This window comes from Echinops telfairi, unplaced genomic scaffold (assembly GCF_000313985.2).
Source record: "Echinops telfairi isolate 266 unplaced genomic scaffold, ASM31398v2 ScPeMD7_7410;HRSCAF=8448, whole genome shotgun sequence".
Classification (NCBI taxonomy): Eukaryota; Metazoa; Chordata; class Mammalia; order Afrosoricida; family Tenrecidae; genus Echinops; species Echinops telfairi.
Window position 1 is genome coordinate 4,468,323 of NW_022111310.1, and position 25,283 is coordinate 4,493,605.

The window sequence follows — 25,283 nt, forward strand, 5'->3', positions numbered from 1 at the left end:
GTCTCATAGTGGGGTTGGCCATGTGGTCCTCTCTGTGGACTGGCTGCTCTGTTTGGCCTAGTGGGTCAGGATGTGCTCCAGTCTCTACTGCTCCCCCGTCATCTGTTCCTGTGTGCTCTGGTCAGATATATCCTTCTCCCGAAGCTGCAGATTCAGTGCCATCATTTGAGCATGTATCTACTTTTTGAAAGAAGAAGTATTTATCTCTGCTAATTGTAATATCTATGTTCATTCTAACCGATTATTCTCCCTGTTATGAAGCATGTTTTCCTGTTTCTTTGCATGCGTGGCCGTCTTTGTGCGTGGGTGACCTTTGCCTTGTTGGCTGGTGGGTAGTTTATGTTCCTATAAACTCCGTAAGGAGCTCTGGTGGCATAGTGGGTTATTGACTAGAGGGTTACCCGTTCAAAATCAACCTCTCTGAAAGAGAAAGTGGAGGCTTTCTACTCCTATAGAGATTTAGGATCTTGAAACTCACAGGGGCAGTTCTACTCTCTCCCACAGGGGGCACTGTGAGTCGGAACTGACTTGATGGCAGTGAGTTCAATTCTTCTTGAGACTCATTCTAGAATGTCACGAAATTACTTGCAAATAGTTTCATACTCTTGAGCCTTACTTTTATGCTTTATTGGTGTGACTGGAGCCGTGCTCTGTCTGAGTCTAATTATTCCTCACTATTGAGGCAAAGCTTTTCTGAGCGCTGTACCCTGTGTCACATGAATTAATAATTTTTCTGGTTTAACTTCTGGGAGCAGGCGCTGTTCCTAGCTCTGCAGGCGGGCTGGAACGGGTCCTCGGATCTTTTCTGACGGCTCTTCCCCAGCTTGGATAATTGCTGACACAAATGCTCTGGTCAGCTCTCTGCACGCCCACTGGAGGGCTCCCTCACCGAGCAGCGCTCCGCCCTGCTGCTCCCCGACTCTGCTCTGAACATGCTGCTTGCCTTGGACTAACGTGGAAGTGCATCGAGTATTTTGGGTTTTTTTATTATTATCATTAAAAAAATAATATTGCATTGTGTTTTGGCGAAAGCTTAAACAGTATATTCGGTTCCCATTCCGATAGAAATGTGAATTTCTATTCAAATGGTTTCATGACATTGGCTATTATTTTTAGAAACTGCAATACAGATACAGACTTAACTTTTTTTCTTTGGGATATGAAAACATTAGCCTTAAGAAGGATTTTATGATTTTTTTAAAGGATCTTTGGCAGAGTTTTGTGAAATTCTGAAACTAATCGAAAGACTTAGGAATGTTTCTTTTATAACCATCTACTTGAGGACATTAAGTGAGTTTAAAGGACCCTGTACCACCCAGCCTCCTCTCTGGCTTGCGGAGATTGTTGGGAACACACACTTCTGAATCTCACTGTAGATATTCTGATTCCTTTGGAGGTCTCTGCTGTCAGACCCCTGGTGGCGTGGGCTACACATTGAGCTGTGAACTTCATTGAGCTCGGCGGTTCAAACCCACTGGTGGCCCCCGAGGAGAACGACGAGGCTGCCTGCCCTCCCGTAATGGTTTTAAAGACTCGGAAACCCAGAGGGGCAGTTCTCTCTCCTTTCGGGCTGCTTGCCGTGAGGCAATCAACTCAGTGAGCTTAGTTTTTGTTCTTTTCATGGAACATATGGAAGTCAAATGTCTTCTAGGAGTTTATGTGGAGAAACAAAGAACAATGGGCTCTCTGCTTTTATTTATCTTTAAGAATTTAAACAGGAAAAGCAATAGAAATGAGGATCGTAGGGAAGCAAAGATAGTAAACGCAAGTTAGGGGGAAAAAAGAAATGGCTGGGAGGAGATTCAAGGCCAAGCAGAGAAGGGAAGTAAAGCTGGGGGAGGAGATTCCAACGTGATGAGACCCCAGGCTGCGTATGGTCTGTTATTGTGTGCTTCGGGGACAATGTAACCTACGTTTTGTGTTTGAAATATTCATGGGCAGATTATTCGGACTTAGAATCCTTTCCTGTGCCCTGGAGGATCTTTAATCCTTAGTGCAGAATGGCCTGAGTATTAGACAAAGTCAGGGTAATTAAGCAATTAAATCTACAGAGCTAAGACACTGTCCATTTTAACACACGCCATTACTGTGTGCTCCCTCAAGGCAGAAAAAGTGCTGCTAATTAACTACGACACAACACTTTTTTATCACACCTGGTTGAAGATGCATGCACATCTCACAGATGTGAAAACGTGGAAAACAAACGATGTTCAGCAATGGGTGACGTGTCTCTAGAAGGCTGGTACGTTTCCTCGCTTGACTGTTCCCAGTCTTTGCTTCTGTGCAGAACGTCTGTTTCCTGGCCTTCCCTTCCAGGACAGGCCAACTCGTACCTCCTGCATGACGCTGTACAGCTAGGGCCTTAAAGTGAGCTGCATTTCAAATTCACTGTGGGCACGTTTCTTTTGTCTCTTTCTATGTTTAATAGTTCTCCTTAATAACTTTACAGAATCAAGAGAGGAGTTAAGCAGTTCTGCTTGCTCGGCATCGTCTGTTAACATTATACCATCTGCCCCAAGCAGTCGGCCCAAGCCTTCTTGCTTGTTCTTTGTACTCGACATGAATTTTGTTTTGAAACCTTTTTTATTGTTCTTAACATTTCACCAGCCTCCGCGCATTCTGGGCTCTTGCTTTTTTACATGCTTCCCTTTGTGTCACCACACTCTTCTGTATCATCCAGTGTCACATGCCTTTTTTCTTTTCTTTTTTTTTAAGTTGCTTAAAATTGTGCGCTTATCATGACACACCTTACACAACCATATTGGGTTCTTACTTGTCCCCTTCTTTCTTACCAAACCAACTTGTTCTTCGGTTGTCAGAATCTCACTTTTTAGAAAGTACGCATCTTTAAAAAAATTTAACTCCTCTCATCATGGCACTTCGGTTGGGCCATCATGCAACTTTCTTCCCCCTGAACTTGATTAAGATCATTGCCCTGGAATGTCATTAGGCCCCGGGCTTGGTGACTACTCTGAACTGCCCCGGCCCCGCGTGTTTTATCGGATGTGCTCAGGACTCCCCGTCAGGTGTCCCTTTGGACCTGTCTCTGCCACCTGTTGTGTTTGCTGTTCCTGCTCCAGGTTGGCCCTGTCCTCGTGTGCTTGATTAGCCTTGGTTAAGTGCTGGGCAGTCTGTTTGAAAACTGTTTATACAACTCATTTGACGCCAGAGATGAGGTTTTCTCCTTTCAGAGATGGTTTGCACTTGCAGCATCGAAGCCCCGTAGGACACTGAGTTTCCTGGTTCATCATTACACTATTTCATGACAATTTCAGGGCCACCAGCAAGACAGGAAGTGTGCCCGGGCAGGTCTGTTTCATGGGCGCACTACTCAAGGTTTTTAGGATCCCAGCCCCAGCACACCGTGTTCACCCTTAGCACTGTGAGGCCGTCAAACACACATGCTCTGCAAATGCTTCCACAGCAGTTGTGAACCCTGGGCTCAAACTCACTTCTCTGGGATTTTGCATTCATATCTACAAAAGCATTTCAGGGGAAAGTGCTTAACAATATTATATGAATAGAGATCTGTAATTAGAGGGGGGTGGGAAGTACCACCATGCCCAGATCATTTTTGCAAGTTTGTTCTATTTAATCTTCAAAGAATAGTTGGTTTTTCAAATTATGGACTATCAACAAAAATGGGAGCTCTCCAGTTCACGTTATGAAGCCTGATAGAGTGAAGTTAGACCTAGCAAAGTTGTATTGGCTCACACACATGCACATGTTAAAATTATAAATAAAAACCTAGCAAAAATCAAATCCAGCAGTGGAGTTTTTTTTTTTAATTATATGTTGATCAGGAAGAGTTATCCCAGGCATATACAACTGTCTCAATACAATGAAACCTGCACATAATTCATTATGTCAACAAATTAAAGGAAAATGATTGTTATGCCAATAGGTTTTGGTTTTGGGTTTTTTTTAAAAAAAAAAAAAGAAAGAAAGAAAGGAAAAGCATTTGATAAAAACCCAGCAGCTTCATGCATAAGGGGCGTGCTGAGTAAAGTGACAAGGAGATTCCACTCCGGGCCAAGGCTCTCCTCCTCCCATTCCCTGCGGGGGAGGGAGGAAAGATCTGATACTAGCTACTGAAATTTAAAAACGCATATATCCTTGGACTGTGTACTCCTTCCCACATCCGGGTCTCGGCATTCCTGCTGAATATATATATATATATATATATATAAAATGTAAGGGTGTTTATTTCATAATTTGTAATCATTAAGAACTGGAAATAACATGAATGATTGTTGCTCCCTGGAAGAGTGATTGAATGAATGATGCTCCATCCATACTATGGACTATTGTTGAATGCAATACTATGGAATGCAACTATTGACTAGGAGAAGGAGCCTAGTGGCACTGTCCGGTCAGCGCTGGCTTGCTAACCACAGGTTGGCAGTTCAAACCCTCTGATCGCTTCGCAGGTCCTATAAAGATTTATAGCCTGGCTGTGAGTCGGAGCTGCCTCAGTGGCAGCAGGTTTGGTGGTGGGTGTTTTGACTCGGAGGGAGCCCGTGATGCTCTTGCTAAATTAATTGGGATACGTGACACAGTGTAGATTGCTGTACATAACAGTCTCCTGTTTTGTGGAAAGCAGGGAAGTCAGCCTGTGTTAAAGCAGTGAGCAGTGTGTGAAGAATCGGGTGAAGAGAGAAGATGGGATTTTAAAGTGGGGACCTGTTGACATTTTCCTTCCTATTTTCCGTAATACTTCATTTATTATAGAGAGTGTTTGTTACCCTCATAATAATTGCATTTCCTGAGGGAAACTGTATTCAAGGTATAAGGGTGTGAGTTCTAAAGAAAGTGAGGTTTGGCAACAAACATGAAAATAGAAAAGCATTTTACGGCACCTTTTATTGTAGCAAACATTTGTAAACATTTCCCTTTACAATCAGTATCACAAATTGCCTCTGAAAAGAAAGACCTGTATACTGAGAGATGAGGGCATTAAACTTTTTTTTTTTTAAGCAACTCCGCTCCAATATCCGAGAAATGGAGACACTTTGTTTGAAAGTCCGAAAGGACGACCTAATACTTCTGAAGAGATTGATCAATCCCGTCAAAGAAGAAGCATCGGCAGCCATCGTGGAATTTCTCCAGCTCCATTTGGAATCTGTCGAAAACCTTAAGAAGCAATTCAACAGTGAAGACGCTTTGTTGCAGCCTTCTTTGACCAGATCCATGACTGTGGGAGGTATGTATTATACCAAGTCTGACTCCTACTTGATTTCTTTCACTTGATTTTTGTCATGGCTTTTGGGAGGATACACAACAGAATCTAGACCAATTCACAATGCCTGCATGTTTGTCTTCAATAACACTGATCACATTGCTTAAGTTATGTAATCATTCTCACCCCCTTTCCTAAATTGTTCCCCTGCGCCTAAATTCTCTGTGCTTCAAGGTGCTAATCTTTCCAGTTGGTGCTACTGATTGGATCCCATAGAGATTGTCCTTAAAAGGCACAGTGCTCAAGGCAGACATTCTTTACGAGTTAAGCTAAACCACTGCTTGGTTTTAAGTAGTTTTCAGTGGATCATTTTGATTTACGATTTGAAGATGATCTCAGGGAATCATTTCAGGGGTGTATAGAGCCAGGCTCTGTGGCTCCAGAAAGTCTGGCTCCATGGAAAATTGAAGTTTTGTTCTGTGTTTTCTCCCTTCGGGTCAGGATTCTTAGGTAGGATCCTTGGTCAAAACATTCTGTAATATAGCTGGGCGCCACCCAGTTCTTCTGGTCTCATGGCAAAGGAGGCAGTTAGCCATCCATTCCACTTCTTCCTCATAATCCTGATTCTCCTCCTTCCTCTGTGGATCCAGGCAACTAGAGAACAATTGGACCTTGGAGGACTGCCTGCAAGCTTTTAAGACCACAGGCCCTGTGAAGTGGACTGGCCTTTGGGACAGAAACACTGGAGTACTACAATCAATTGTAGCTCGTCCTCTGGGTAGAGAGAGCACAGATTATCTGTTGGACTCTAGGGATCAGGTGCTATTGCAATTCCAATTGGCTGAATCTGTGGACTTGTACTACATGTGTCTAGAAATTCCCTCTTAGAAAATTTGCAGAATAGATGACTATACTGCATAAAGTGGAACTTCAGGACCTCAAGTACCTATTTGCGTTTGCAATACAAAGAAATGTAACATGATTTCTTAAGGAGGATTTCATTCTTGTCTGAAGACAACTCCTTACTCAACTGTTCTGTGTCTAGGGGCATGCTTCTTTCCCAGGCGTTCTGGTTGCTCAGCGGCTGGTAGATACTGGGATCCTAGTAACTGACATCAACAGGCTGCATTCAGGGTCCTGCTGTCAGTGTCCTGTGAAACTTGCCATTGTGTTCTCCTAAAAGTATAAGAGATACTGTGGGTATACTGTGTGTAGTAGCATCTTTCTAAGGAAAACCACTGTGGCATTTCTGAGCTGTGGCTCTGTTTGTCTCAGGAGTATTGAATGGCACAACTTATCAGGCTTTCCTAATTGCATTGTCTACTACAATGCTTAAAGCCAACATTTTTTTTAACCCACTACAAGCCATTTTTTTAAAACTATTCTGACCTTATGTTGTAATTGATATTCTCATTTCCCCTTTTTCTGTTAGTGTTTCTCTTTCGTTTTTAACTAATACATTTTATGCAGCCTTCTAAATTGTCTTAAATCCCAGAGTATAAATAAAGTACCAATTAGAACCGAGTCTGAGGGACACCACACCTGCCGAGTTTCCTGTGTCCGCTTGCCCAAGAAGCCCTGTGCCGCCTTCTGCCTCCAAAGGCAGATCATTCTTATTGTGTGTTTCCAGGGCTAGTTGCCCAGCACTCAACAGTGACGTCAAAAAGGTAGCCTCAGAAGCATGCAGGCCATGGTGCAGAGCTGCTAACTCAGCCTGCATTCCTGCATCCTTGGTCTCCAGGTGCATGTTGTTGTTGCTCTGACTCTCAGCGACTCTGGGCATAACAGACTGAAGAAGTGCCTGCCCTGGGCTCCTGATTGCCACCCTGGTGAGGCCATTGCCGCAGCCCCTGTGTCCGAGCAGACCGTCAATAAATGTCTCCTAGACATAAGGCAATCATTGTTGAGGGGCAATTTCGTGCTGTGAGATGTGCTGCAGTCCCTCCCCTGTGTGGATCACTGGGAGCTAACACATTTGGGGGAGGAGATAAGAGCACTTAACACGTGGCTATGAGATGGGGAGACGCTGTTTTGGTTTGTAGTGAGGGTTTTCATTATTCTGTTCATCTGTGGTGAGTCCTCACTTACTGATGACACGACTCGCTGTTCTGACCCTTGAGGGAAACTGCCCTTGATATGCACGTGCAAAGAAACTGGCTTTCAGTTCCTGTGACGAAGGGACCTCTCTCCCACCCAGACACTGTAACAGTGGTGAGAGCGGCAGTAACGGTGACCATAAGGTGAATTTCTGGAAAGAGAGACTGGCCTCAATCTCCGTTGCTACTGAGCTTTGAATTCTCCATCACCCACAATTCCCTAGCAAACACAAATGTGGAAGTCTATCCGAGAGATTCTTCATGATATGATAGTAATGGAATAATAAGATGCTTCAATTTGCATCTTATTATTACATTGTTTATATTTCCACCAGTAGAACTGTTTGGGCTCAACAATCTTGGGTTTATATATCATCAGAGAAATTGGGCAATTATTTTTAAAAAACAGTTTAGCCAGTTTGCCAGCAATTAACTTCCCTGTAGGAAGCTGACTGGCATTTAAAAAAAACACCAAAAACCAGGGCAGAATTTGAGGAAGCAATGTGTCGAGAGAAAACGGAAAGGACCGGCGCTGAGCCAGAGCCCGAAGGAGAAGAGATGGAAGTCACCTTGCAGCTCGAGCTGCCCGGCCGATCTCTTCCATTTGTAGAACACTGAGCGAAAGACCTGGTCCCGTGTCACTGGAGAAAACCAAAATTCGACCTTCGACACGAGTCCTAATTGATTGGGATCATCCTATCCCGTCGACAGTGTGCGGAGGGAGTTTCAGGTGCTGCATGGTCTGCTGCTCAGATTGTGCGTTGCCTCTGCGTCCACTGCCAACAGGGAGCCGCTCCGTGAACTGCCTCACCAGGTGCTGGAGTGGCAGAATTTCTACGAGGCTGCGTGAAACCCAGAAATATTATTAACAAAGAATTGAGGCGCGTCATAAACAGAAATGACTCAAGTCTATAATGCTTTGGTAGTGGGGTCGATGTGGACCCCAGTGTGGTTAGTCTTCGACCTGCCAGCTCCTCGTTGCTCTCTGGCTTTTCCCCATTCTTGCTTCAGAGGCTCACTGTAGCAGTGCCGGCCTGTCCCGGGCCTTACAAGACTTTCTCTTCAAAAGTCCATCCAATGCTGCGGAAATTGGTTGGGAACATCACAGAAGATTCAGGAGCTCTGCGGTCATGATTCCCAGAGTAAGACCAAACTCACACAAGGAGTTTTTCATTTGCACATAGCAATGACGAGGAGAAGAGGAGGGCTTGCGTTCCTGGAGAACGCAAACAGCTTATTAAGTTGAGAAGGCAACAGTGATGCCGTGTCTTTTGTCCCGAATCTGAGAATTGCTAGAGCGAATCTTCTCGGCCAGTCTGGCTTCATCTGAGAAGCTCCCTGCAGCCTTGGGGGTTCTGGTTTCAATTCTCGCCCATCGCTTCCCAGCGCGAGGAGGGACGAGCCCTTAGGAGATTTGTATTTAGAGAGGTGCAGCCGTACCTTTCTCCGTCTTTGTCTTTCTCCACGCCCCACCCGGTGCGCACTCTGCGCCAGCGCAATCGGAACAGAATCTTATTACATTTTAAACAAATATTCACAAAAGAAAAGAATCCAGTCTTAAAACTGCTGGGAACTTGGGGCCAGCATATTGAATTTGATGCAATATTAGATTTTATCACAGGTATAGATGCGTACAGAACGGTTTTCTGAAACATGTAGATGGTTTCTGTACTCTCTTATTCAGAAGACATATTCCCTGTTGGTCTTCGTTTTCTCTGAACGCTTCCTTTTCAGCTAGTTACACCAGGGCTTAGAAGGCATTTTATTTTGATAGACGTATGTAGATGATCAGTAAATGAGTTTCAGTATTTTTTGAAAAGCTATCAGAACATGAAAAATTCAAGGAAGTCTCCTACGTTAGCTTAGATTTACAATGAAACTTTTCCTGGTGTAATAAAGTTACCGGAAATGGCTTACATGTAATTCTTGGTAGAATCATTTCTCCTCTTGAAGTACGGAGAAAGAAAGAGGCTATTTGGCTCTACAGAAAAGAGAGGGGGAAAGCCTGCTGCCCACGTTACTAAACTTATTCCTCATTTGAACTAAAGATATCCTCATGGTCTCTGGAATTTGTAGCCACCAGTGAGGTCTTAAGAGAAAGTCTGGAATTTGAAAAGTGGCACTTGCCTGGGGCTGGGGCTCTGAAGTCGGCAAGTTAGGCAGGACAGTGGCAAGTGTAGCTTCTAGGGACCAGCTCAGCGTCCCCAGCCTGCGCTCCTGCAGCTGTCATCGGTCTCAGGAGTCCCTCCACCAAAGCGAAGTGCGTCTGGGTGCAGTGAAAGGGCAGCCGCGGAGGGCTGGTTTCCAGCAAGCAGGTGTCGTCTTAGGGAGCCGTAGGCGCGGAAGGGCCCCTGTTGTAATGACCGGTCACGCCTGGCGTTGACTGGAGTGGGAGCTCGCACCAGCTTGTCCATGGACGAGAACAGACTTCTTTGTTCTCAGCCTCTGGACGAGAATGCACACGCATGTGGTTTCCAGTGAGACGTAAATGACAAGCGTCTCTGATTTTTGACTGACGGCAATCTTTCATGTTGGTTAAAATGTCAAGCATTTCCCATCCCGTTGTTTCTAAAGGAAGAACGTGCATACACACGGTCAGCTCGCTCCGTGTTGCTGTGTAACTCGGCCTGCTTCGTGCTGATCCGCCCTCTTCGAACCGCCCAGGGCTTAGCGGAGACACGGTGGTCATAGAGCTCTGCCTTGCACTTGGTCAGTGACGGCGGTGAAGTCCTCACGTGATGGTGGCACACACATTGCCACAGACGCCGGAAAGGTCCGAGTCATTGACTTCCCCGGTGGAAGGGAAAACGGGGTGTCTGTCTGTGACGGCTGAGAGCACGTGGCAGTCCACTGACGAGCATTCAGAGCTTCGGAACTATGGAATGCTTGCCGTCATGTTGCCCCTGGGACTTACGTTAGAGCTGGTGATTTTGCTGCCCCTCTAAGAAAATGAAATCTATTCTGATAAATTAAGAAGTAAAATCTAAAGAACACTGTCAGTTTTGATAAGGCAACAAATTCTTCTCGGTTAACAATGGACTCTCTTGCCCTTCCAAAGCACTTCCATAAACTATGGAGGTAAGACAGTTAGGCAGTTTTACAGAAGACCGCTCACCTGCAGGCTGGACGAAAACAGAGTCGGGAGAAGAGAGCTCGGGATGATACGGACGGACGGACTTTTAGGAGGAGAGGAATGTCACAGGTCATCATGTAGGTGCTTTCTCAGCAGCTCCCCACTGTCCGCCAGGTAGAGTCCACGGGCTTTTAACTGGCTTACGGCCCCCGGGGCCAACGGTCCTGTCTGACTTTGATAACTCTTGTCTTTCCTGTACGCTGTGGCAGCACCACCTGCTTTAACTGGTTTCCACGTTCACCTGCCCTGAGGTCCTGGGCTCATGTCGGTCTCTCCGCTTAGAGCATAGCTCTCTCTTCACTGCCTGCTTAGAGCGCTCCTTGTGCCGAGTCTTCCCCTATCCTGCACCATCACACCACACACGGCCAGGTGCCACCCCCACCTTGTAACAGCCACACAAATATTATAACTGGTCTCTCTAGCTATCAGTGTGCCCTCCTGGCGTTGTCTTTGGATAGAGATCACCCTGCTAGCATCTCTGTGTCTCAAGGACAAATACTGTTTGTCCAGCCCTGGTACCTCACACCACGCCTAGTGAGTGCGTCAAAATTGTTACTGTGATTGGAGTGTTGAGCTGGAAGGAAAGGGGATCTTTCAGGCTCTTGTTCCCATCCGGAGATGTGGCCAAGCCTCCCAACTGCCTTCTCCCTCTCGAAGGGTCTCCCCTTCAGCTCCCTCCGTCCTTGCCCATCTTCATAGCGCAGCGGGTTGCTTTCCTGAATCGAAGATCTGCTCGTAGCACCCAGAGTATGTCTTTGTTCCTCACCAAACGATAGTCTTCCCCGTCGTCTTCAGCAACTTTTACCAGTTCCATGTGTATCTATGGAAACACTTCGGTTCCAACAGCACGATTCATCTCAGGGTAGATTGCCAGCCTCAGCCTGCGGGTGTTTCCGTGTCCTGGTCCGTGCTTCAGCTCTGCGGAACTTCTCTGCGTTCCCAGGCCCGCGACACGGTGCGGCCTGCATACTGTGCTGCTCCCCACGCCCGCCCTAGCTCCTCTGCCTCATTTCTGCTCAGCCTCAGGCTTCGGCTTCACGTGCTTACCGGGCTGCTCTGCCTCCACAAACCTAGGTCCAATCTCTCTCTTCTGTACTCAAATAGCACCCCATACTACCCATGTTATAATTCTCATCAGACTCTACGGAACTTTAAACATGTCTCTATCGCACATTTTGCAGTGAGGTGCCTATTTATAATAGAAGCAGCTATAGTTAACTGTTGAGTACTTGTGCTGAATATGTCTGCCAGGTACTATACAAAGTGCTTTCCATGCATTATTTCACTGTAACCTCTCAAAAACTCGATGCAGTAAATATTAGTGTGCCCTTTAAATGAGAAAAAATTAGGTGAAAGATATTAAGTACCCAAATCAGAGAGCAGTAAATAGCCAAGCCGCAGTTCTAATCCAAGTCTTTCTGACAAACTCTATGCTCTGGTGCCTCATTGAACTGGTTTTATGGGTTACCATTAGATCCTCGGCATCTGGTTGGCTCATTTATGTACATCCACTATCAGTTGAATGAATGAAAGACTAGGAAAGCCACGACAAAGAAACGAGGAAGGCTTGAAAGTGGAATTTGGCATATAAGGTCGTCGTCATCGTGTGTATTGAAGAAATCATCCTAGTTGCTTGTTGATGTTTTAAATTCAGAAAAGAAGAAGAAGAAGCAATGGAGACATGGGCCAGAAGAATGGATCTAAGAACAAGAAGGGTGACAATATGAACAAGATGATGCATAAGTTCATTTGGGGACACTTTTTTGGGGGGTCACTAGTATGACTGAATTGTATTGATCAAAAGACATCACCTCCCCACTTTCAACATCTTGTGAATCTAATAGAGAACAGATTAAGTTTCTTTTTCTTTAAGTCACTATATGTGGGGGGTTTTGTTTGTTTTGGTTTTTTATCATTTTATTAGTGGCTCATACAACTCTTATCACAATCCATACATACATCAATTGTGTAAAGCACATTTGTACATTCCTTTCCCTCATCATTCTAAAAACATTTGCTCTCCACTTAAGTCCCTGGCATCAGCTCCTCATTTTTCCCCTCCCTCCCCACTGCCCCTTCCCTCATGAACCCCTGATAATTTATAAATTATTATTTTGTCATATCTTGCCCTGTCCGATATCTCCCTTCACCCACTTTTCGGTTGTCCGTCCCCCAGGGAGGAGGTCACATGTAGATCCAAGGATCTACAAGAATCTACAGATTAAGGTTTTATCAATGAAAAGTGTTAAACCTATGTTTATTGGATGTCTCCTCCTGGAACATTAGCTAAAATTGGATATTTCTCCCTCTGCTGCTGCTTCTACACGCAACCCTGACTATTCAGATTCGGTAGCATTCGTGGCCATCTTTTAAGATGACTTCGTACAGTAGTTTTAAAAATATCTGTGGCATACCTGGGCAACAAGCGTAGTTCTGTTTTTACAGAATAATCAATTCACTTGCAGCCTGCATTCTGTTAATAAGCCTTTTGCATGGACATTGTTTCATGGAGTCAATTTGTGCTCTCTGCTGTCTAACAAAGCAAATCCACTCCCCACACGGCTGTGTGCCTCCAGGAACACTCCACAGCGCGGAGGCTGCCGCAGAGGCTCCCCCTCAGAGTCTGACTCAGACGTGCGCACTGCCTGAAATTCCTCGAGATCAAAATGCCGCTGAGTCGTGGGAAACCTTGGAAGCGGTATGTTACAAATGACTCCTCTTGGTGGCTGCGAGGCATCAACGTCAGTAATTCCCTTTCTCTCTCTCTTCAAGGACTTGGTTCAACTGAGCCAACTGGTCACTGGATTCTCCCTACTGGTGAATGTGAGTATGGGGGCGAGGAGTTGGGAGACGTAGGAAGAGAGTATTTTTATTCATCACTGGGCTCTTATTTGGGTTTGAACTAAAAGTTATTTTCAAAGACTACCGTTGAGCCACAAATGCATTCTAGATCAATCCAATAAGCATGCTGAGCGTCTGTGGGGTGATTCGGGGCCCTGTGTGAGATGTGTGGCTTTGAGGGGCTGATGAAGTGGGAGGGGATAGGAATGAAGCCTACTCTCTGCCTTCCAGGAAGCTTGGGGGGACACAGGCTTGGACCTCAACAACGGTCATTACAAGCATGATTGTTAGATGCAAACCCTAAACTGCAAAGGGAAGGACTATGAACTCCCAGGAAGCCCTGACATACCAGGGCAGGAACCAGGGGTTGTCAGGTGAACTATTGGAGTCACATGGGTAGTTAGCACAGTGTGAGCCTCCACAGTGAGTACAGTGGCTGTAGGTGGTGTGGGTGGTGAGGGGTACATTTTAGAGCAATGTACCAAGACAGGGAGCAGAGAAGCATACGGCCTGTTCAGGCATGCTAGCACTCCAGTGTAAGCGGGGCCTGAGGGCCGTGGGCGAGCAAAGAGGGGGGCAGCCTGGGCTGCCCCTGAAAGCCATGGTAAAGAAGTTGGTGTGTTTTGTAAGTATCAGGGAACCAACGTAGATTTTTGAGCAGCTCACCCTCCATGGAGCGGATTCTGACCCATAGCGACCCTCTAGTGCAGTGGTTCTCAACTTGTGGGTCGAGACCCCTTTGGGGGGGGTTGAACGACCCTTTCACAGGAGTCGCCTGATTCATAACAGTAGCAAAATGACAGTGATGAAGTAGCAACAAAAATAACGTTATAGTTGGGGGGGTTCCCACAACACGAGGAACTGTATGAAAGGGCCACTGCATCAGGAAGGCTGAGAACCAGTGCCTTCGAGGGTTCCTAAGGTTGTAAATCGTTCTGGGAGCAGATGGTCTTATCTTTCCCCCACAGAGTGGCTGGTGGGTCTGATATACCGCCCTCGCGTTTAGCAGTCCAGGGCGTGCCCAGCATCTCGTCGGAGCCATCCCTGTTAGCCGATGGATTCTGACTGCGGGAGTGGAGGGCTACAGACAGAAGGACAAACGAGTTAAGAATGAAATTCAGGAGTTTAATGTAGAGCAATGATGGTGCAAGTGGGAAGGTGTAGAACAGTTGTGGGCACTGTGGGGAAGACTGAGTTGAAATGGGTCACCTGGGGAAGGTGGAAGAGTCAGAAAGAAGGCTTTTTTTCTGCATACTGAGCTAACCAGTGATACTGTTAGCAGGCTTAGAGACCACAATGTAGAGGGGGTTTTTCCCCTCGATGCATTTTCCCTTCCTGGAAATTCTGGGACGGTAACATGTATGTATGTATGTATGTATGTATGTATGTATATGTATGTATGTATGCATGTATGCGAGAGAGCCTAGACTTTTGTCCAGGCTTCTGGTTTTGTTTTTAGGGTTGTTCATCTCTGCGCTCTCATTTCCTTGAACACTGACTTTAAATGATAAGAAGGTCCCTGAGAGTAGGATTTGTCAAGCCCGTGAGAGATTAGGTAATCTCTCCCCTCTGACCCCAACTTCCCAAATAGATGGCTCTCTAGCCTCTTGGTGAACTATGACGGTGCAGGGCTACTTCCCATTTCACGTGAAGCTTCTAATTCTTCGAGACTCTTACCTAGGTGTAGTCAACACTTCTCGAAAACGTCCCTCGGGCCCTTTTGTCGTCCGAGCCAGCGCTTGAGCAGGTTCTGTCCTTTTCACGGTGTTGAGCCAGCGTCACCCTTCTTCACAGGCCCTCACCGCTGGGCGTCTTCTCTCTCAGGAGCCTCCCAGACCCAAGACTCTGCCCACACGCTAGTCTGTCGATCCCCTTCAAATGACGTCCTAAGTCTGAGTGCACTGTTGTTGGGGGCATTTCCTTTTCTGAGCCTCAGAGCCAGGAGTAGAAGGAAGCATGGGCTGTGGAGATGGGCCCGCCCTGTTCATTCCCAGTGGAGCCCGAGAGCCAGACCTCGGGGGCCGGCCTTGTTTTTCCGTGTCCTGCGAGTTTGCAGCCTCTGACCGTGCAATCTCACCACATTCTTCCCTTCGGTGGTTAGTGGGAAATATTGGCGTTTTCCTTCTTGGCTAGCTGTCTGTCCGCCCCAGATTCCAGCTTTTCTACATGCCATTATATGTGCATACAGAAGGCAATCCATACAAGGATCCTAACGCATTTGTGTTTTTAAAATTGATTTATTCAGTTATTGAAACTAATGATCTTTAATATAATTGATAAAATCCATACATGTATGGTTAATGTATGGCTACACAAACATATTTATCAAAAGTAATCTATCTGTATACTTAAAATGTATGTTTTAATGTACCCATTTGTAAATTATAAAGTTAATTTAGAAACCAAACTAAACACATATAGAGGTCTTTCCATAAATCTAAGACAAATACACTTTTCCCCCAATTTGGGGACACATATTAAAGGGAAATTAAGAACCTGAGACCGTTGAACAATGATACTCTTATATTCAGTTGGGCTACCTACGCAGCTCTTAGCTCTAACCGAAGGCAGGTCTGTGCAGGAACATGCCGATGATAGCCGCAGCACTGTACAGATGTCCTATTGATAATCATCTGAGAAGGACATGAGACAGAGTTCTCTTAGGCAAAAGCTCAAATGCGAAAACCCTCAATGATTCTTCTGAGGGACTGAGTTCTCATGACCACAGTCCAAAGAGCCGCAGATGCTCCATTTGGGCAGAGAACGTCTTGGGAACATAACCAGAGTGACCACATCCTCTTCCTCCGCGCCACGTGGACATGCTCATCTCTTGAAACTGAGCGATGGATCTCATGGATCATGTCCAACAGTAGGTAGCACTGTGCTAAGCTCGGCGAAGATGAGAAAACAGCATAAAATCCTGTAAGTTTCTTAAGCCATCGAAATGTGGTCTGATGGGTGCTAAATGAATGCCGTCTGTGCACCACTGTTTGCCTTTCGCCTTTATTGCTCAGGTGCCATCCCCCTTCCAACTCTATTTCTTATCAGGGAGACTTTTTAAAACGCCAGACCAGCAATTCAACAATATGTCACTCTGGCTGTGGTCTGGTTTTGTGATCTACCTTATGCCTTATTTCCTTTTGTCATCCATTTTTACTCTGGATCCATCAATTGGGTTGTAAAGGAATGAGATTTCTCCATTTGATCTGTGTGACCTCAGGATGTTCTTTGACAACGTTGAGCTTCTTAAAATGGATGGAAAGGCTGTATGAGACTGTGTCTGTGATTTCAAATCCCCTTCCTTTCTGGCCCCAACCGTACTCCTCCTTCGGTGCCTCCCTTATCTGATTTCCAATTTGGTTCTGGATTTAGAATTCCACTGAAGCCACCACCATTACCGTTAGTCACTTCAGGACTAAACTCCCTCAGCCCTTTATTCCTGCTGAATCCTAATGCTGATAGCCTGCTTTTACCTGGTCTGCTTAGTGCCTGCTGTAGGTCAGCCTCATCTGTATTCCTGCCCTTGTATCATGTGGTTGCTTCTGGGCCCTCCTGAGTGTATGGTCACATATGGATAAGGCATATTGATTACATACCACAGGAGTTCAGAACCAGTGTGGACTAGATTGGCCAAGATCTAAGACTACAGCTTGGCATGGAGGGCTAGCTAGAACTTAGAGTCAGGAATAAAGGAAAATTTCTGGAGTTGTGACATCATCTTCAATAACCTCATAGCTGGAAACTTCCCCACCCCTCCACACATAGCCCCACACAAGAAAGAGCATTATTACGGTGCTGTAAATGGGTTTGGGGATGTAGTTCTTGAATGCTTTACTATTGCTTGGTATAGAGCAGCGGTTCTCAATCTGTGGGTCACGACCCTTTCACAGGAGTCGCCCAATTCATAGCAGTAGCAAAGTTACCGTTATGAAGTAGCAACAAAAATAATGGTATGTTTGGGGGGTCACCCCAATATGAGGAACTATATTAAAGGGCCACAGCATTAGGAAGGTTGAGAACCACTGGTCTAGAGGATGCTGGGCCTGTTAGTAATCACAGCAAGCACTCAGGGTGAAAACACTGTATTCGTTTTGAATTCATCTGCTCATACTGCACCCTGGTTGGCAAGTATTACTTTCATGAACAACACTCTCTTTAGAATCTTTCGTTGCACATTTTAAAAAGCAAACAAAAATGAACTCTGCCATCAAATCCATTCTAATTCATAGTGGCCTTATAGGACAAAGTGGAACTGCCCGGGTAGAGTGGTGAGTCTAAATCTTTATGGGAGCAAAAAGGCTCGTTGCTTTCTCCCAAGCAGCAACTGGTAGGATTGAACCACTGACCTTGTGGTAAGCAGCCCAACTCATAACCCACGATGCTAAAGGGCTCCTTTAATATTCATGAAGCTTCGGCCCTCTTTTTCAGGCAGATAAGATAACCAATTTATTGTTCCTTAAAATGAAAACTATAGGCATGTTCTTAGGGTCTTTTGAGAATGTATTCTGTTAAAAGGGGGTTCTAGACAAGATTCTAGTGTGAGTAAAGAAACTGCATGGGAGCACATCCGACCTCCCCTGGCTTTCAAGGCTGATTGCCACAAGGGACAGGTCAGATATGCCTCCTGCTTTCTCTGCTGTGGGCTGGGAAGTTCAATGCCCTGACTCCTGGTTCCGCTGCTGCTGCTCCTCTGCCGGTGCTCTGGTAGCAAAGCTGTTTCTTGGATCAAGGAGGTTTTCTGAGTAGGAATCTCCTGGTCCGAAGGGCACGTCCACTTCCTGGCTTTTCTCTCTTGCTGATAGTGAGATCCACCACCTGCTTCTGAGAGGGCTCACTTTATACTCAGCAGGAAGGCAATGCCTCACAGCTGAATCAGAATGCAATCGGTATCTTCCCCCAGCGTCTTACCCACACCAACCAGGGGAAAGTCATTTCGTAGAAATAACAAAAAGGAACTATGGCTAAAAGAGCCATAAATAATTCATCGCAATGCATTGAGAATAAGGCAATGTAGCCACATGGACAGTCCAACTCACTGTTCCTGGGATACAGAGACCATGTAGGGATGCCAACGTGTAAAGTGTCAGGAGAAGAATGTGGGGCCTCTCAAATCTGGGAGCTCAGGCCGATGAAAGGAACGTAAGCAAATTGGGAGCCAAAAGAGGCAGTTGGTAGAGCGAGGTGCGGAGGCTCCCAAGCAAGCAGTCACTGTCGTCAGCACTGTGGTTTCATGGACTGGGTCGCGTTGTTCCTGGGCGGTTCATCCCGGCACAGAGAGCAAGAGCAGAGTGAGGGAGTGGACATGGCATGAGCGTAGTCAGCGCTGAGGGGGGCTCGTTTGCTGTCCCCCTGAAGATTGACAGCTGTCAGCCACCACTTTGCCACCTTACTGTGATCGGGGTGCTGCTGTGGAGCTCCCTACTCCAGAAGGAAAAGGGGAAGGATTCGAATGAAACAGAATAAGAGAATTCTCATCTTTTTCTATGAATTAAGAAAAACTTACCCCAAAATTGTTTTAGCAGTGAAGGTGATAGTGGCTACCAAATAAAAAACCAAAACCCATTACCACTCCCAGCGATCCTATGGGACAGGCTAGAACTCTGCCGCGCACGTACCCCATGACCATTGTCAGGACATGACCCCTGTGGAAACAGACCTCACATCTTCTGTGGAGCAGCAGTGGTAGGTTTGAACTGTAGCCGAGCACGTTAACCTCGGGGTCACCGGGGCTCCTGTGATGGTGGACATGTGGCTTTACACATTTGTCACAACATCACTGTGCTGGGGGTAGGAGTTCACTTTGGAGCAATCGGTTTTTCTTTTTGTTTGTTTAACCATACTTTACACTTTAAAATGGGCGCATATGCCTGTCTGTGTACTGTGTACACATTTGCACAAAGCTACTGCTGTGGGGTGGGGGCGGGGGTGAGTGCCCGTCGCTGGACATGGCTGAGCAGCGGTGCAGTGACCACTGGTCCAGTGCTGGCCTGGGGGTAGCACATTGGGAGGAAGCTGGCCCGGACAACCCTCTGTCCCGAGAGCCAGACCCGCAGCACTCTGGTGTCAGGGCAGGGCTGCCGCTCTAGGTCGGTGCCTTCCGGAATCCATGTGATCGGAAACATTTGAACTTGTCATGGTGCTGAGTGTCTTGGAGTGTAAAAATGTGAGACATGAAGTGGGACAGTGAATTGGCCCCCTGCTCCCTGTCACCCGGGAAAGAGCCCGCGGTGGATCCAACCACGTTGCATTCTTAGTCCTACAAGTGTCATGATTTGGGAGCATAACCATTTGCATCTAGTAGATCCAGGGCATTTTATTACTCAGGTAAACGTCCCTGTTCTCAGCTAATCAATTATGAAGATCAGTTAGAGTTTTCTTTGTTCTGGCGTTTTCCATCAAACTCAAGATGATGTGTAAATGCTTATTTGGAATTTCCCCTCTCTCCTAGAAACTAGATTCATTTGCTGAGAGAGAGAGCGAGTGTGAATTTTAGCGTGAGATGCTTTTTTTTTCTTTCATCATTTTACTGGAGGCTCATACACCGCTTATCACAATCCATCCATCCTTCGTGCCAAGCACGTTTGTCCATTTGTTGCCATCATCATTTTCAAAGCATTTGCTTTCTGCTTGAGCCCTTGGTGTCAGCTCCTCATTTTCCCCCTCCCTGTCCCCTCCCTCATGAACCCTTAATAATTTACAAATTACTATTATTTTGTCATATCTTATATCTCCCTTCACCCACCTGTCCGACGTGAGATACTTTTTTGCTACAGAGGTGGCACCCTTTTTACCTCATTAGTAAGTGCCCCCCCCTTTGTCATCAAACTGAATTTGTACTTTCAAGCTAGTTTATCAGATGCGATTAATGAACCACTATTAAGACTGGAAGGCTGCAGTACCCGGGCCCTGATTACAGGAATTAAAGTAGTGTGTATTGGCTTACTGCTGCTCCTCAGCAGGAAGGCCCACTCATAATTCCTTTGCATCTAGTCCCAGCAGGAGAAGATTGACAGCATTGAAGACCATGTCAACAGAGCTGCTGTGAACGTGGAAGAGGGAACCAAAAACTTGGGGAAGGTGAGATGCTGCCCCTGCTGATAAATCAATGGTGCTCCAGCTCCCAAGAACCTCCAGTATTAGCCCGATTGATCCGCGCGCGCGCGCTTTAATGTTAAGGGAACCAGCAGTTAAGGAAATAAGGAAGAAATGACACATAGGTAGTGCAGGAAATCAATGGTGGCTGTTCTGTTCGACTCGGAGATGCTTTCTGTTGGGGGGAGGCTTTTTCAGGAGAATAAACAGGCCCCACCCTGAGGCAGTCGGTGCTGCCAGGGGCTATTTGCAAAAGTTCCGGGAGAAATGGGCGAAGGTGTGCAGGGGCAGGGCCGCCTGGGGGAGAGGGCCCCTCTCTCGTCCACAGAACGTCACCCCAGGTCCGACAAGCGCGGAACCACCTACCTCTGTGTAACACCCACGCGTAGAGGGGAACCTGCGGCCACAGCAGACTTGAAGCCGGCCAGCAAAGTACACTGGCCGCAGCTCCTTTCTCCCCTGTAAGTGCAGAGAGCTGGGCAGTTGCAGTACCTGTGGAATCCTTCTCCTCTCAGCACAGTCTCTCAGGGTAACTGTGTGCCAGGAGTTAGAGGCATTGCCAGCCGCCAGGAGAGGGAAGTGCACATCACCCCAGGCAAGATATTCTCAACTCAATTTCTAAATTGAATTTTTTTTTTTTTTTTTTTACAGGCTGCAAAATACAAGCTGGCAGCCCTGCCTGTGGCAGGTGCACTCATCGGAGGCGTGGTGGGGGGTCCGATCGGCCTCCTCGCAGGCTTCAAAGTAGCAGGCATTGCAGCTGCACTTGGTGGCGGGGTGTTGGGCTTCACAGGTGGAAAATTGATACAAAGAAAGAAGCAGAAAATGATGGAGCAGCTCACTTCCAGCTGTCCAGACCTTCCCAGCCAAACTGACAAAAAATGCAGTTAGAATCCCAACTCCGGTGTGCTGGGCGCCCACATCCTCACGGTGATGGCAGCCTCTGCGCTCTGACAGACACTCGGGCTGCTTGGGAACCACGCGGTGTGTACCAGGACAGTGGCTGTCAGTGATTGATCTGTGATCCAGGGGTGGACTTTGCCGTTGACCGGGTGTTCATGGAGATGGAGAGGCTGAGGCACCCTCTTGTCTGTCAGGTGACTTTTCAAGATTGCCAAAGCGTATTTTCTGCGGGTACACATCTAAACTGAGCCCACCGTTCTGATGAGGACTTGGAGTGGGTGGAAAGTCAGCGTTATGGAAGAAGCGGTTCCTCCTGATTGTTTCTTCCAGATCACTGGACACCTGAAGGCCAAACACATCTGTAGGAGATGATTTCGACCTCTTTGCAAGGAGACCAGGAGTTGAAGAACCTTTCTTAGCAGATAGAGTAGTCCATATGTAGCTAGGGTAGGGGGACAGGCGAACTTGAACATGGGAGCCAGTGGTCAAGCCTATTGCATTGGGTGCACCCCTCAAATGTCTGGGTAAGGATGTGAAGAATGCAAGAAAATGCAGAGAGAGGCTCAACTTCTCCAAATATCTGCAACACTAAACCCTTCTTTCTGCCTCTCTTTAAATAAAAATCACAGCACATCTAGTGGAAGAGATTCATTAAGCCAGTAGGTCGGCTTCTTCTGTCAGCCTACCTCCTTTGGCCTCCCACCCTTGTAATTGTGGTAAGTTCCTTGGTTGGGGTGAATTCTACCTGTGTCGTGAGCACAATCTGTCCTTCACTGGCTGCCATCTTGGCCTCCAATAACCTCTGGGTTACAGGTGATCATCCCCAAATATTTCCAACCTTGTTAGGTTTGGGGCTAAAAGGTGAGCAGGAGGGAAGCGGAAGGTCATATCCCAGGGCACCTTCTGATTCCAGGGGTCTGCGGTCTTGACCTTTATCTTCTTTTCAGCCGGCCTTTGGGGGAGCTAAGAACTAGCTTCCTGTCCGTCTCCCGCGCATTCCCCAGGCGCTGGTTGCTGTCTTCCACCACTGCCCCTCACTCTCCCTTCCCCAGCATGGATTCTTGCTCCACATCCTGATGTTGAAATGAGGGTGGACTCAGCCCGTGGGGAAGGATTGATGGTGTGAATCCACACACTTGACATTGACACAAGTATGACCCAGCCCAGCCCAACCCAGTGCCCGTCTTCAGCAGCTGAAAGGTTTTAAAGCTAAAAGGAAAATAGAATTTAAGATTGCAGGCGGCCCCACTCTCCATTCCCAACTCAGTCCCAACCTGTGGCCTGACTCTTTTCCACTGGCTGAGGACAGATAAAGGAGCATTGGGAACTCAAGAGGTGTGAGCTGTTTCTACCCAGGAGCCAAACCGATTCAACAGGGGGCTGAAGGGTCGACCAGTTCACTTCTCCCTTGCTGAGCTTATTTTTAATAACGTATTGATTGCTTGCCTATTGCTTTTGCATCAGATCTGGAGACCTTTCTCTGATACTTTCAAGAGCTCATCGGTGAATTCCCGTGAGACAAAGCCTCAGTGGTTGTTGTCATTAAATAATTGGAGAGGACCGAGCATTGCTGTTTGGTGACTCGTATAGTTTCCTCCCAAGAAGAAAGTTATTTGAATGACTGTCAGCTCCTGGTCCTGTATTGTTTTAAATGCCTGGACTGTGGGAATCATGGCTCCTCCTTTTAAAACATTTCCCAGTCGTTGCTGTCCCTTGCACACGACATTCAAAAACCAGAAAGACCATCAGCATCACCGCCAGGTGCTGGTTTAAACGGGATTCCCCACCTTCAGTCCTGTGGGAGATGCTGCTGTAGCCAGTCCAGGCTCCTTAACGATCATTAGACATCCACATCGTTACTCAGCGGTGTCCTTTAATTCTGTCATTTCCAGAACTCCACTGCTCAACGTGGCCCAGTCTCCCATCGCCACTAATCACACTAACCCCTCACGGGCTGTGCTCTGAGCCCACCATTTTGGTGACATTAAGGACTCCAGGCGGATGTGTGTCAGGACAGGAAGGAGGGAGAAGGAAGGGCCGCCGTGGAATGCCACAGCACACTTTCTTACTGAGCCCGTGTGGGCATCACTGCAAGCACGGTATCGACTTTGGATTTTCACCACTTGCAGTATTTTCGGCCTTGCAGTATTACTCCAGCAGTATTACTCCAGCAGTCATCACACTTAGGCAGCTTTCAGAACTTAAAGGGGAAAAATAAGTAATTTTAAAGTATTTAGGAAGTATAGGCAGCTTTCAGAACTTAAAGGGGAAAAAAATGTAATTTTAAAGTATTTAGGAAGTATATCTTCTTTCTCCATAATGAAACCAACAGCCAATTCTTGTATAAATCATTAGACATACTTAATCAGCTGCCAATGATAACCTATAGAGTGTTTAGAAGCACAAAAGTCTCAATACAACTCAGAAACAAATCTTATCATCGAAAGGCATGTCCATCGTACCAGCCTTATCTGCTCTGACGTTTATGTGAAGGACATTGAGGGGTGTCTTGTGATTCGTGGGGGCTCCTTGGGCACAAGGCTACACTTCCGAGGAGGACTTGTTTGCTGAGACTATTAGGCAGAGACTTTGAAACATTTTGTCTGGAAACCAGTCAGAAATGTCTGCCATCCAAACTCAGCCTATGCATAGTATCTTTGGAACACAATTCCACCCTTGTCATTTGCAGCCCAATAGGATGCTTCTTATTGTGTTTTAGATTTTTTAATATGCTGGTTATACTCTGCTAAATTGATCTGATAATCTAACTGTGGGTTGCAATCCTTAGATTGAAAACGAAACACCCTACTGAGAAACTACTTGACTGAAGACCTTCTCTTTGCCAATCATGCCACTGGGCATGTCGCAGGTCAGGAACGAGGGGCGCTGAAGTGTCAGGTCTGTTGACACTGGTCTCTGTCTCTTATACTGTGCTGCCAATCTCCAGAATTGAGCTGGGTCTTTCCTTTAGTCGAGGCATGCTTACTGTGAAATTACATGTGCTACACGTGTGCGTCAGTAGCTTCTGATTCTCACCATGTGTCCAAGGCCCTGACAGCTCCAAAGCCCGTGGCGGGGCCAGCCTCAGGCATCTATGTGCTGAGCTTGATCCTGAATCTGTAAAATCCGTTTTCGTCCCGTCACACCTCCTGCGGATTTTCATCTGTGTCTTGGGTTATAGCCCTTGTTTCAACGGTCCGTTTGACAGACTTCTTCATTTCAAAACGAGCCTCTAAAGCTATGCTTTTTAAAACATCTATCACCGCTCCTCGAGTGATGGGCTTTTAAAACAGTGCCTTTGGGAAGCCACGCACCGTGGTGGCGACACGCGCCCTCCTTGGCGTGTTTTTGACGCCATTCTTCTGGAACAGACTCCAAAGACATCGGCAAACCACGTGACAAAGGCCATCGCTGCTTTCGTCAGTCACAGACGTCAGCCCCGTGTCCTCAGGACCTCTGCTCTCTTCCTTCCTCCTTTCTGCTCGCTTTCCTTCTGCAGGCTCGGCTCACCCTCGTGCCACCCAGAACTGGCCAGGGTCGGGGAGCAAGACCGAGTGCTTCCGTAAAGGGAGAAGGTGCCCGGGCTGCCCGCCCGCCCCTCAGTGCTCTGGTGGGTGCTCTGGTGGGTCGGGTGGCGGGAGGCCGAGCAGGCCTGGGAGAAACCCGGGCTGTGAGTGTTTGGTGGATTGCACGCACTTGCTCCACTGAAAGTACAGAAACCAAAATACACTTTGAACTTTAAAAGTGGAACAGTCCTTCCCAGGGTGCTCCCTGCCCTTTCTTGCTGCCGCATGAAATCTCTGGGCAAAGGCTAAGGCCAAGCCTGAGACAGGTTCTGTGAAGCGGGAGGGCTTCTTCCCTTGAATCACGTGTAACAGGGCTACGGCTCTCAGGTCCTTAGGAATTTTGCATCATGTTCTTGCATCAGCAGCCTAATAAAAGATATATATATTATATGAGGATGGGGAAATAGATCTATGAGCCTACATTTATAGGTTTAGTATTAAGGTAGCAGAAGGACATTGGGCCTCCACTCAAG

The 25,283-nt window shown here is 46.8% G+C and overlaps 1 protein-coding gene across 1 annotated transcript in view; it reads left to right on the forward strand.

Moving 5' to 3' along the window:
- The window catches only part of STX17 (syntaxin 17), a 61,797-nt gene extending 39,916 nt beyond the window's left edge, over positions 1 to 21,881 (forward strand). Inside the window, exons 4-8 of the mRNA XM_004710985.2 lie at positions 4,978 to 5,203; positions 12,985 to 13,106; positions 13,181 to 13,231; positions 20,240 to 20,326; positions 20,993 to 21,881. Of these exons, the coding sequence (XP_004711042.1) occupies positions 4,978 to 5,203; positions 12,985 to 13,106; positions 13,181 to 13,231; positions 20,240 to 20,326; positions 20,993 to 21,232 (726 nt within the window). The 3' untranslated portion in view covers positions 21,233 to 21,881. The remainder of the gene's footprint in view (positions 1 to 4,977; positions 5,204 to 12,984; positions 13,107 to 13,180; positions 13,232 to 20,239; positions 20,327 to 20,992) is intronic.
- Positions 21,882 to 25,283: the final 3,402 nt, after the last annotated feature.